Source organism: Rhinichthys klamathensis, unplaced genomic scaffold (assembly GCF_029890125.1).
Source record: "Rhinichthys klamathensis goyatoka isolate OS25496 unplaced genomic scaffold, OSU_Roscu_1.1 h1tg000185l_1, whole genome shotgun sequence".
NCBI lineage: Eukaryota > Metazoa > Chordata > Actinopteri > Cypriniformes > Leuciscidae > Rhinichthys > Rhinichthys klamathensis.
Genome location: NW_026606713.1, coordinates 793,058 through 806,791, shown reverse-complemented (window position 1 = coordinate 806,791; position 13,734 = coordinate 793,058). Strand labels below are relative to the sequence as shown.

Sequence of the window (13,734 nt, the reverse complement as noted above, 5' to 3'; positions counted from 1 at the left end):
AGAGATCTGAATTTATTGTTTTAAAGAAAAAAAAAAGAAAAATCGAGAATTGAGCCAAAGCAATTGAGAAAAACAAAAAAAGTGTCTCATTTTTTTTCTCCAAAAAGGGTAAAAAGACATTTTTGTCATTTTTCAATTTCTTTTAGGGAAGGATAGGGTATATGAACATTAGCCCTAATTGTTTTTTATTTTTATATAGTTTTTATAAATATCCTAACTAGGCTAATATAGCTATTGGAGACCATACTGCATTTTTGTAAGTGAACCCTTCATTAAAAGCATCGACTGCGTTTTTATTTCGCAGACATGACACAATACTGCGTGATTTTCTGACCGACCCGTAGTGCGAGTTTATGATTTGTAAATTAGCGTTTGAGCTACGCGTATCGCGCGCGCCAGCTCTGCGTCACAGAAACGCACTCATTCAAACGCACAGGATCACAACAGCGAGACACCCGGAAGGTTCAAGCGCGCGACCAGCAGCTCAGAATGAATCGCTTTAAGACGTCCAAATATAAGAACACCACTCCGAAAATCCCCAAGAAAGATGTGAGTACAGCCTCTCTGCGCTTCAGACCCAGCTGGGCAGCGCGTGATATCATTGAGGCGTCTTGTGATTTGGGTTTCGAGCAGAAGGAGTGGTGCCGATGCACTGATGGTGTCTTAACTTCCTCTGTCCTCAACTGAAGCTTCATGCACTTTAATATGCAGGATCTTAAGGCATTGCATGTGAATGTGTTGTGTATGAGTGATGATGACGCTGCTGTCATTTCATGCTCAATATGTTATGAAGATGCTTTGAATACAGTTCGTTGAGATTGATTGAACTTGATACCGTTTCATTCTGATCTTGGTGGAAGTGAATTCGTGTTTTACAAAATGCCATAATTGCGTATACTGCATTCAAAGATGCGTAGAGTCGATTCACATGACACTTACATGTAGCTGTCATTAAGAAATGTGGGTGAATAACAATTGCGAAAAGTTAAAAGATATAAAAAATTGTGCATTCAAAAGCTTTTGGTGATCAGATTCACTGTGATAACCAAGGACTAAAGCCCTCAAAATGATGTAATTGAATCAATTAATAATTACTTTAACAAAAGTTAAATATTCGGATTGATTTTGAGATAATTAACGACAATTAAAGCTTTTTTCTACAATAGCCTACTCTATGAAATCACTACACCTTTTTTCCCCCAAAAAAATTTTCACTGCAAAAAAAAGAAGAATTTCCAAATGTAATTTTTTATAATAAAATGGTTAATTTCGAAGGGTACGTCTACACGACAACGTTGTACTAAAAATGAAAACGTTTTTCCTCCGTGTTTTTCGTGTACAGACGACAACGTTGTCAAAACTCTGAACAAAGCATGCAAATGAAGTACAGAAGTCAGCCCAATTTCCCCAGCCCTGATCTCATCCGCATAATAGGGTCATTCAAATGCATAGATGCTAGGGCTTTTCTCACTTTTCACGATTTTCCATGTCTAAAGATGTTTCCATTATCAACACCAAATATAGGCAAATCCACGGACACCTAACAGGCATTAGGACGAGCGTAAAGAGGGCGCTTGAGACGCGCACAAGTCAGCGATATTTCTGATGATTTATTGGCGTGAAGTTTCACACAATGACAAACAGGAGCGCAACATTCAGAGATTGAAATTAACACCCGCCAAATGTGGGTAAAAATGAACTTTGGCGGGTAACGCTGTCAAATCACTAGCCAATTTGGCGTGTTTCTATGTTTACTCACTTTTTGGATTTAGCGCAAATACGCAACTCGTGAGTCCTCGTGATATATTAAATACAGCGTATTGTGCAGAATCTGCGCATTTCTGGCTTACTTGAACAAACACGTCACTAAGCAACAAATAACGGCGCGCTTGTTCACTTGCATTGAAGTAATAGCGAATATTAAAAAGCATTTGGTTAACAGAAAACACATTGTTATTTTCCAACATCCTACATGTTCTGTGCACTGTATTGGTCTGTCCACCTAAAACACATTTTTGGTTCAAATCGATTCCCTATTTTCGTTTTCGAAACTTGTGTTGGTTTGGTCTGATCGATTGTGCAATCGATTTTCGAACGTAAAGTGACAGCCCTAATAGATGCTAATCCAATCAGCCTAACTATTCAACGACTGGGCCCAGGGGCTCCAAGAGCCATTAAGACAAAGGGTGAGAGTCTCAGTAATCCGACTCATTTAACTTACAATAGAGAGAACAGGACTGGCAGGAATCTCTTGCTGGAAACTCTGCTTAACAGCTCTGCTCAACTCTGCTTCACCATCATAATAGGGGTGGGCGCTATACCGGTATGAACGTGACTACCGGTATTATGTTGTACCATGATATGGATTTTGCGATACCGAGAATACCGTTAGATATTCATAAATTCAAATTTTGTAGTTATATTGTTTTGTTCAATTTGGTACTCTTTACAACGTTAAAATAACACTACTAATGACGATACAAAATCGAGGCTGAACTTAACCTTTTCCTCTTGTGTCCAACTCGCGTGATGCACAGGCATTAATAATCAAACACTGAGAGCATGGTTACAGTCCAGTGTTTCCCACCACACACAGACTAATTCGTGGCGGTGCGCCACAGAATCAACACCAGCCGCCACATAATGCGTTTCGTTATTATAAAAAAATTTTCACGCTATTTAAAACACGCAGTGTATTCGTTCTCTGTCACTGTGACACTGTCACTCCATCTTGTCACACACGCGCCACTCGCACACGCACACACACACAGCATCTGTCTATGAGGCGCCGGACGGGATAAAAGCGAAGCGAACTCCGCGTTCGACAGCGAGAGAGACCGCGTGTGTCCGAGCATTAGTAAATTGATACATAGTTATATATAATTACTATATAAGAGGTATGGAAGTTCGATAAATGGACAAAAATATATATAAAAACAACAATTAAATTCTCACCACTGAATTAGCAGGATGTAGCCTACTTCTCTCTTTTGGTCCGTATACAAAAACTTCTCGGTTAACATAATGTTGTCTTCAATTAGGCCTAAGTGTCAAACCTCTCTGAAATCACACTATTTCATATTTATTGATTATAACTTATTTAATAAACCAAACTCCAGTGTTACTCATCTTACGAATTATTAACGAAGGAATTATTTGACCCCCGCAAAATAAAAAGTGGAAAGAGATAACTAGTGAATTCAGGCCTTCCTCATGTTGCACGTTTGCACTTTTTGAGAAAAACAATGGCACAATAAAAAAAGATTTTTCAGGTCTATGTCCAATTAAATCCCTCACCTTTTTCTAGTAATAGGGTTAAAATACATATTTTGCCTGTAATTTAACTAAGGTGTACTAAAATGTGATTCCAATTTTTTTTTTCTCTCATATCGCAATATAATATCGATATCGTCCGGACAGTGAAAAATATCGTGATATGAATTTTTGCTCATATCGCCCACCCCTACATCATAACCTTAAATGCTAAATTCAATGTACTCTACTTTCTCAGTTTATATACGATCGTATTGGAACCTAGATTGAACATTTTATAAATTTGTAGTCCAACAGCACGGATCTGCGAAAACGACTGAAACGCTGTATTGTCATGCCAGGCCAGTAGATGGCGATGCCACTTTGTAAAGAAACACTACGCCGTTTTCACAAATTCATGTTTTTGTAGTTTACATGGAGACAATAAAAGTATCGTTTTCAGATACTTCCACTTTGAAACCAGTTTTCAGGCCCTCAAAACACCGTCGTCGTGTAAATGAACGGCCGAAACGCATAAAAAGGTTTGGGTTGAAAACGGTGTCGTGTAAACGGCCCCTAATTCGTTAATTATTTGGCACGTTGGTTTGGCACTTTTTCGCCTGCTCGCATCGTTTTGAAACGACTACAAATTGTGATGCTGTAGAATGATTTTTCTTCTTCATTCTTGACCCATCGGAGCTCCTGTTTCTTATCTTGTCGTCATGTGTGGCGTTGTTAAATAACAGCCCGTTCAGTGTGAATTCTTCACATTCCTGAGCTGTGTATGATCACGTGTTTATGTGTGTGTACGACACATGTAGAAGTGATGTGTGAATGTCATTACACTAGATAACAATATCTAATCAAGTGCCATTTTGTCACTGTTGTGATCTCACATCTGTTGTCCACTTATCAGTCACATATACAGCACTGTGGTTTTCATCTGGCTTTGCTTCAGGACCCAGTTTTGACATCAAGTGGCGACTCAGCACAGCGTTTAAACTGTTTATCTATGAAAAATCCTTACGGTCACACATTTAAATGTATTGAAACTACCATATTAGGTGGATTTTGATCTCATTGAGGCGTTGGGAGCATGTTTTCCCAAAGCTTGGGTCAGCATGTGTATGTGGCCGATACAGTGTTTCATTGTTGTCATTGGTGTTCACCTCTACCTCATAGTGCTTAGGTCACATGACAGGAGGTCACACACCGTTAAAGATTGACAGACGAGTGTGTGTGTTTCGAGGACGTTTAGCTGAGTGTCCGTCCGGGTGTAAAGCGCTGACCGATGCGGCTGCAAGTGGAAGAGGAGATCAGAAAGAAATGAATACTTCTATTCAGCAAGGTCACATTAAATGGATCAAAAATGACATTACAGAGATTTATCATGTTCCAGAAGGATCGTCTGTGTCATGTCAGCAGTTTTATCGTCCAGCATTCAGCTGATAATTGTCTGTGCGTATGGCCAGAACTGTTTGGTTTTGTGTGTCAGGTTTAGAGTTTCATATGCATTCTCTGTGCTTTTGAAGGCCTTATTGTCTTGTTTTGTCTCTAATGCGCTGGCTTGTCACCTCATCATGCCTGTGTTCCTGTCCAGATGATGCAGCAGGTGTGAGTGTGTCAGGTTTTCTCGCAGACGGCTGTGTCCAGGCTCAAGCTGCTCGAACACGTTCACTCTCTGCGTGTTGTTTCTTGTTGACATTCTGGAAGGATTTGAAACCATACAGCTGCCCTTTGCAGGAGCTCTTCTGCATTTCTTCAAGCGCATCTGCTGCTTCTCGTGTGTGTGTTTGCCGTTGGCTGGAGAAAGTGCTGCGTTTCTATCCGTTTCCTCTTTCCTGTTTGTGATGATGTCAGATGCATCAGCTGGTTTGATTCAGTTGCATCTCAAGGCTTTTGCTGTGTGTTGTTATTTTAGTATTATGAATATACGTCGTTTACAGTATTTGTTACTATTTTAAATTAGCTTTGTTTTATTAAGTTAAGTTTTAGTAATTTTGTTATGTGATTTTTTGTATTTTTAATGTTTTTTTTTACAATTTCTGTTTAATCCCAACTTATATTTATTTTAGTTTGTTTAAATGTTTGTGTTTTTGTCATTTTTATTAATTAAAACAATCTTTCTAATATATATATATATATATATTTTTTTTTTTTTATGATATATTATTATTATTTATTATTATAATTAATTATTATAATTTTTTTAATTTAAGTTACATGTTTCTATTCAGTGTTTATTTTATTTCTGATAAATTAATCAGAGATTCAGTTTTTTTTTAAATGATTATTTATTGTTTTTTGGTTAACAATAACAACACCGGTGTTCTTTCTTTAGCACAGCTGTTTCGCTTCCTCCCTTCTGAAGTCATTTAATTTCGAGTGTCAAGAGAAATATTGTGGCTTTTAAGTTTTGCTGCCACGACCTCATCGCAACCACGGCTTTACAACCCGATTCGACAGCCACATTAAAATGCAGAGTCCACAACAAGCACAGATGTGAACGCGTGTCCAACAGGTTGCAAGCGTGCCGTCCTATTGTGCACGTGTGTTACTGTTGCAGAACAGAACTCAGGACTCAAGGAGGCAATGAAGTTTCCCTCAAATGTGTGTTATTGTTCTGTTAACAGTAACTAGTCTGAAGCACAGGTATGGTTTAGTCCTGAGGACACACACACACTTGTGACACTATTTAGGGTCGCCACTTGAAGTCAAATCTGAAGGAGAAAAGAACCCTAGATCTTCAGAACATTCGCAGATAACTTGGAAACTGTTTTTTGTTTGGCGAACCCCTTTGACCTAAAATATTTTCTTTGTAGATTTTTAGTGACTATTTCAATAATTTAAAAACACATTTGCATGTCATGGGTCTCTGATGTTGGTTAATGGTCACATGATTTGCAGGTGAACATGAAATATGTAATATTCTTTAGTAAGTGTTTATATATAAACACATAGTTAACTTTGTTGTTATTTTAAAATTAGTTATTTTAATTTGACAATCTGCTTTAATTTTTAGTGTTATGTTTTCATTATTTTATTTGAAAAAAATGCTTATTTTATTACTTTATTCAGTTGGTATTATTTTAAATTATTTATTTTAATTTTAGTATTTATTTTAAAGTTAATTATTTTAATTATACATTATGACTTTCATTTTTAGTAAGTTTCCAATTATAAAATGACTTATTTCATATGATTTTATATACAATTATTTATTTTACTTTAATTTTTAGTGTTATAAACTCATTATTTATTTTAAGAATACTTATTTAAATTTATTATTTTTATTGTAATATAACATTTTTATGATTTTCATTTTTTGTAAGTTTTTATTTAAAAATTATTTATTTATTTAAATTTGACATTATGCTTTCATTTTAGTGTGTTATACTTGTATTATTTCTATTTTAACAAAAAAAAACATTTTTTCCACTTTTTATGATTTTAATTTTTAGTAAGTTTTGATTTTAAAATTAGTTATTTAAATTGTACATTATGCTTTAATTTTTCAAATTTTTTTATTTAAAAAATTACTTTATTTGACATTTTTATGATTTAAATTTTTTAGTTTTTTAAATGACATATTTTATATGTTCACAGTTGTATTATTCAGTGTTATTTTCATAACAGGAGTTTGCGCACTTTGAAAAGTTTGAGAAAGCCTGTCCCGTGGCATCAAAAACCCTTTCTGAAACATGTATTTTTCTAAAAGGAGCGTGCGAGATGCTCTAGTAGTGTCTCAAGTGTTTCAAACATTCACGTGTCGATGTCTTAATGAAGGCATGCTGATGATTTCTCACCAACAACATTGATTTAACTCTGATTTAACAACATCTGTCTTTCTGTTCAGGGCTGGATTGCAAACGTACGAGGAGGTTCCTTCACTTCTCAGGGCAACCACATCAAATCCAGCTGCGGCCTCGTGGCCTTCAACACGGATCAGGCTGGTACGAACCCTTGATTCTGTCTGTCTGAACCCGTCCGCCCCTCTGATAACGTCTGCACACTAAACAAATGCAGAAGCTGACGGCAGATCAGATTAAACAGCAGCAGAACCAGTCCGTCTTGAGTTTGGTAAACAGTGTTTTTGAAGGTAATCTTGTGTTTTCTGTCTCTGGAGGAGGTGGAATGGTCGGCCTGTCATCTGTGAATGCCGGATCTGACGGGAAGTGGAGCGTGACCCAGATTTCATGCCACGCTGGTGAGACTCAGCACTATCGGTTCAACTAACATGCTCATGCTCGGCTCGTTTAACTTCATTTGGAGGAAAACGGATGCCTGGAGTTAATAAAAGCGCTGTTTGGATGCAATGTCAAGCCCATATGACTTTGTCCTAATTCTCCTTCCGATCTTTCTGTCCCAGACCTGGTGACCGACCTGGACTTCTCTCCGTTTGATGAGTACCTGCTGGCAACCTGCTCGGCGGATGAGACCGTAAGTCATGCTGAAGCAGTGATGCTTCTGAGCAAAAACCGTCTGAGTGACATTTAAAGTGACCAACCACGGTTAGGGGCTGGTATATATGGAATCTGATGTACACAATAAAATGCTAAACCACAATATATAGTAGGCTATATAATAAAATAAACACAGTGACTATTTTTATTTCGTCAGAAGCTCGTAGTAGCAGCCTGAAAACTTATTAACATGATTGTTTCCTGGTATATTGATATAAATAAACCTAAATATAGAATATTTGTGTATTTACTCAAACCACTTGAAGTTAATAAATATTTATTTAATTAATTTTACACTTATTTCTTTATTTTTGCATTTATTTATCTATTTTTTACATTAATTAATTTATCTATTTTTACATTTATTTATTTTTTAATTTATGTATTTAGTGTTGGAAAATGATGTATTTATTTATTTATTTATTTTTTATATATTTTCAATTTATTTTAATTGTAAATGCACAGGTGAAACTCGAAAAATTTGAATATCGTGCAAAAGTTCATTTATTTCAGTAATTCAACTTAAAGGGTGAAACTAATATATTATATAGACTCATTACATGCAAAGTGAGATATTTCAAGTCTTTATTTGTTATAATTTTGATGATTATGGCTTACAGTTTATGAAAACCTTTTGACAATATTCTAATTTTGAATTAGGGGTTTTCATAAGCTGTAAGTAATCATCAAAATTATAACAAATATCTCACTTTGCGTGTAATCAGTCTATATAATATATTAGTTTCACCTTTTAAGTTGAATTACTGAAATAAATGAACTTTTGCACGATATTCAAATTTTTCGAGTTTCACCTGTATTTTATTATTAAATTAATTTGTTAAAATATTTTAATTAGCTTATTTTTAAATGTATTTATGTGTTTAGTTTTTGGAATTAATTTATTTAAATGTGCTTATTTATTTTTTATTGATTAATTTAGTCATTTTAATGTTTACTTTTATTTTTTGTTTATTTATTCATTTTTTGTAGAATGAGAATTTTTTGAGAATTCATTATTATTTTTTTTGCTTACCCACTAAACCCTCGACCGTAAATGTGTTGCATAGGTTTAATTTGAATTGGAAAGTGTCTTTATACAAATGTTTTTTTTCTTTGTCTTTTTTCTTGGTCTTTATATGACTTTATATTGGTTTTCTTGGTCTTTATATGACTTTATATTGGTTTTCTTGGTCTTTATATGACTTTATGTTGGTTTTCTTGGTCTTTATATGACATATACCTTGTCTTGGTCTCAGTCTGTAAGAATGTGCAGAGAGCAACATGCTTTTATTAATGGCATCTGCTGATCTGTTGAGTTGTTTTGTCTGTTCAATATAACAAACAGAACAGCAAACACACACACACTCACGTTACTCTGGAGGTATTGTTATATCATCTTCTATAAATAGGATTTTTAGCAGCTGTAACGCCACACAGATGTTGAGGAGGTTGGCAGACGCCGCTGTCACACGCGTTAAAAGCTGTGAATTTGAAAGCTCAGCAGAATGAAGAGACAAACACAGATGAGGCTCTTGATGAATCTGTCTGCTGATGCCTTCATATTTCTGCACAGCTGGCCTCCACATGACATCTGCTCCAGTGTATATGAGTCAGTGGAGTGTAGTGTTTAGTAGTCCCAGCACAGCACGCTCCGGCTGAGCCCCGCTCCGCCTTCTGACAGAATACCAGGGCTACTTTTGCTTCAGTTAAATTCCTGTAAATTGGTATTAGCCACTTTTAATATTAGAAAATAAATTGACTGAAAAATTCTCAATGCTTTTTGTAACTTGTCTGTCTGTATGTCTTTTGTCTGTCTGTCCTTTGTTTTTCTGTCTGTCTGTCTCTTGTCTGTCTGTCTTTCTTTTGTTTGTCTGTCATTTGTCTTTCTGTCTGTCGTTTGTCTTTCTTTTGTCTGTCTGTCTTTTGTCTTTCTTTTGTCTGTCTGTCTTTTGTCTTTCTATTGTCTGTCTCTGTCCTTTTTGTTTCTGTCTGTCTGACCTTTGTATGTCTGTCTGTCTGTCTGTATTTCGTCTGTCTGTCTGTCTTTTGTCTGTCTGTCCTTTGTCTGTCTGTCTTTTGTCTGTCTGTCTTTTGTCTGTCTGTCTGTCTTTCCTTTGTCTGTCTGTCTTTTCTTTGTCTGTCTGTCTTTCCTTTGTCTGTATGTCTTTTGTCTGTCTGTCTGTCTTTTGTCTGTCTGTCTGTCTTTCCTTTGTCTGTCTGTCTTTTGTCTGTCTGTCTGTCTGTCTGTCTTTTGTCAGTCTGTCCTTTGTCTTTCTGCCTGTCTGTCATTTGTCTGTCTGTCTGTCTTTGGCCTGTCTGTCTGTCTGTCCTTTGTCTTTCTGCCTGTCTGTCTTTTGTCTGTCTGTCTTGTATTTCTGTCTGTCTGTCTGTCTGTCTGTCTGTCCTCTGTCTTTCTGTCTGTCTGTCTGTCCTTTGTCTTTCTGTCTGTCTGTCTGTCTGTCTTTTGTCTGACTTTTGTCCGTCTGTCTTTTGTTTGTCTGTCTGTCCTTCTGTCTGTCTGTCTCTTGTCTGTCTTTCTTTTGTTTGTCTGTCATTTGTCTTTCTGTCTGTCTGTTTTTTGTCTGTCTGTCTGTCTGTCTGTCTGTCTGTCTGTCTGTCTGTCTGTCTGTCTGTCTGTCTGTCGTTTGTCTTTCTTTTGTCTGTCTGTCTTTTGTCTTTCTATTGTCTGTCTATCTGTCCTTTCTTTCTGTTTGTCTGTCTGTCTCTTGTCTGTCTGTGTCTTTTGTCTGTCTGTCCTTTGTCTGTCTGTCTTTTGTCTGTCTGTCTGTCTGTCTTTCCTTTGTCTGTCTGTCTTTTGTCTTTCTGTCTTTCCTTTGTCTGTCTGTCTTTTGTCTGTCTGTCTGTCTGTCTGTCTGTCTTTTGTCTGTCTGTCTGTCCTTTGTCTTTCTGCCTGTCTGTCATTTGTCTGTCTGTCTGTCTGTCTTTTGCCTGTCTGTCTGTCCTTTGTCTTTCTGCCTGTCTGTCTTTTGTCTGTCTGTCTTGTATTTCTGTCTGTCTGTCTTTTGTCTGTCCTCTGTCTGTCTGTCTGTCCTCTGTCTTTTGTCTGTCTGTCTGTCCTTTGTCTTTCTGTCTGTCTGTCTTTTGTCTTTCTTTGTCTTTCTGTCTGTCTGTCTGTCTCTTGTCTGTCTGTCTTTTGTCTGATTTTTGTCTGTCTGTCTTTTGTTTGTCTGTCTGTCCTTCTGTCTGTCTGTCTGTCTGTCTCTTATCTGTCTGTCTGTCTGTCTTTTGTCTGTCTGTCTGTATTTCGTCTGTCTTTCTGTCTTTTTTCTGTCTGTCTGTCCTTTGTCTTTCTGTCTTTTGTCTGTCTGTCTGTCCTTTGTCTTTCTGTCTTTTGTCTGTCTGTCTGTCCTTTGTCTTTCTGTCTGTCTGTCTGTCCTTTGTCTTTCTGTCTGTCTGTCCTTTGTCTTTCTGTCTGTCTGTTTGTCCTTTGTTTGTCTGTATTTCGTCTGTCTTTCTGTGTCTTTTGTTTGTCTATCTGTCTGTCTGTCTGTCTGTCTTTTGTCTGTCTGTCTGTCTGTCTGTCTTTTGTCTGTCTGTCTGTCTGCCATTTGTCTTTCTGCCTGTCTGTCATTTGTCTGTCTGTCTGTCTTTTGCCTGTCTGTCTGTCTGTCTGTCTGTCCTTTGTCTTTCTGTCTGTCTTTCTGTCTGTCCTCTGTCTTTTGTCTGTCTGTCTGTCCTTTGTCTTTCTGTCTGTCTGTCTTTTGTCTTTCTTTGTCTTTCTGTCTGTCTGTCTTTTGTCTGTCTGTCTGTCTGTCTCTTGTCTGTCTGTCTGTCTGTCTTTTGTCTGACTTTTGTCTGTCTGTCTTTTGTCTTTCTATTGTCTGTCTATCTGTCCTTTCTTTCTGTTTGTCTGTCTGTCTGTCTCTTGTCTGTCTGTGTCTTTTGTCTGTCTGTCCTTTGTCTGTCTGTCTTTTGTCTGTCTGTCTGTCTGTCTTTCCTTTGTCTGTCTGTCTTTTGTCTTTCTGTCTTTCCTTTGTCTGTCTGTCTTTTGTCTGTCTGTCTGTCTGTCTCTCTGTCTGTCTTTTGTCTGTCTGTCTGTCCTTTGTCTTTCTGCCTGTCTGTCATTTGTCTGTCTGTCTGTCTTTTGCCTGTCTGTCTGTCCTTTGTCTTTCTGCCTGTCTGTCTTTTGTCTATCTGTCTTGTATTTCTGTCTGTCTGTCTTTTGTCTGTCCTCTGTCTGTCTGTCTGTCCTCTGTCTTTTGTCTGTCTGTCTGTCCTTTGTCTTTCTGTCTGTCTGTCTTTTGTCTTTCTTTGTCTTTCTGTCTGTCTGTCTGTCTCTTGTCTGTCTGTCTTTTGTCTGATTTTTGTCTGTCTGTCTTTTGTTTGTCTGTCTGTCCTTCTGTCTGTCTGTCTGTCTGTCTCTTATCTGTCTGTCTGTCTGTCTTTTGTCTGTCTGTCTGTATTTCGTCTGTCTTTCTGTCTTTTTTCTGTCTGTCTGTCCTTTGTCTTTCTGTCTTTTGTCTGTCTGTCTGTCTTTTGTCTGTCTGCCTGTCCTTTGTCTTTCTGTCTGTCTGTCTGTCCTTTGTCTTTCTGTCTGTCTGTCCTTTGTCTTTCTGTCTGTCTGTTTGTCCTTTGTTTGTCTGTATTTCGTCTGTCTTTCTGTGTCTTTTGTTTGTCTATCTGTCTGTCTGTCTGTCTGTCTTTTGTCTGTCTGTCTGTCTGTCTGTCTTTTGTCTGTCTGTCTGTCTGTCTGCCATTTGTCTTTCTGCCTGTCTGTCATTTGTCTGTCTGTCTGTCTTTTGCCTGTCTGTCTGTCTGTCTGTCTGTCCTTTGTCTTTCTGTCTGTCTTTCTGTCTGTCCTCTGTCTTTTGTCTGTCTGTCTGTCTGTCCTTTGTCTTTCTGTCTGTCTGTCTTTTGTCTTTCTTTGTCTTTCTGTCTGTCTGTCTTTTGTCTGTCTGTCTGTCTCTTGTCTGTCTGTCTGTCTGTCTTTTGTCTGACTTTTGTCTGTCTGTCTTTTGTCTGTCTGTCTGTCTGTCTGTCTCTTGTCTGTCTGTCTGTCTGTCTTTTGTCTGACTTTTGTCTGTCTGTCTTTTGTTTGTCTGTCTGTCCTTCTGTCTGTCTGTCCTTCTGTCTGTCTGTCTCTTGTCTGTCTGTCTGTCTTTTGTCTGACTTTTGTCTGTCTTTCTTTTGTTTGTCTGTCTGTCCTTCTGTCTGTCTGTCTCTTATCTGTCTGTCTGTCTGTCTTTCTGTGTCTTTTGTCTGTCTGTCTGTCCTTTGTCTTTCTGTCTTTTGTCTGTCTGTCTGTCCTTTGTCTTTCTGTCTGTCTGTCTGTCCTTCGTTTGTGTGTATTTCGTCTGTCTTTCTGTGTCTTTTGTTTGTCTGTCTGTCTGTCTGTCTGTCTGTCTTTTGTCTGTCTGTCTTTTGTCTGTCCTTTGTCTGTCTGTCTTTTTTTATTAGTATACACACTGACAAACTGTGCCCCATTAGACCATGAAAATTGTATAAGACCGTGAATGGTGATTGATGTTGTGTAGAGCCCAACCGATATGGATTTTTGGGGGCCGATGCCGATACCGATATTAGGGAGTAAAAAAAGCCCGATACCGATATATCGGCCGATATTATTTATGTGTACATTATAATACAGTAGCAATATTATTTATGTGTATTATAGTACAGTATACCAGTCAAAAGTTTGGACACTTTCCTATTGGTGTGTACAAACTTTTGATGGGTACTTTACACAGTAGCTATAAACAGAATAAATATATTTTATAAACACGTTTTGCAATGATCACTCAAATGTGGTGATCAAACACTTGTGTGACAGATATGTAATGGAGGCAGGGGGAATGATATAATGAGAATTATACAGCTGAGCTGTAACCAAACTAGTTTGCATTGCATGTTATATTATATTATATTCTAAATACTGTTGCATAATCTTCACTAATGACTTTGTCTTTTAATTTAGTCATAACTTGTATCAATAAATATATAAAAAGTGTCACTGACAAAACCTTATTATCTTCTATTTTTACTCTTAATTCCTCTAATC

General features: G+C 37.2%; 1 protein-coding gene across 3 annotated transcripts in view; it reads left to right on the top strand.

The window, feature by feature from the left end:
• The first annotated feature begins 400 nt into the window (after window positions 1–400).
• Window positions 401–13,734, top strand: part of coro7 (coronin 7) — a 173,905-nt gene continuing 160,571 nt past the window's right edge. For all 3 annotated transcript variants that reach the window (XR_008808037.1, XM_056261717.1, XM_056261715.1), the window contains exons 1-4: window positions 401–549; window positions 7,109–7,205; window positions 7,379–7,459; window positions 7,622–7,692. Coding sequence is in view for 2 of the 3 variants with exons in the window: in XM_056261717.1 (XP_056117692.1) it covers window positions 490–549; window positions 7,109–7,205; window positions 7,379–7,459; window positions 7,622–7,692 (309 nt within the window). In the remaining variant the exon portion in view is untranslated. The remainder of the gene's footprint in view (window positions 550–7,108; window positions 7,206–7,378; window positions 7,460–7,621; window positions 7,693–13,734) is intronic.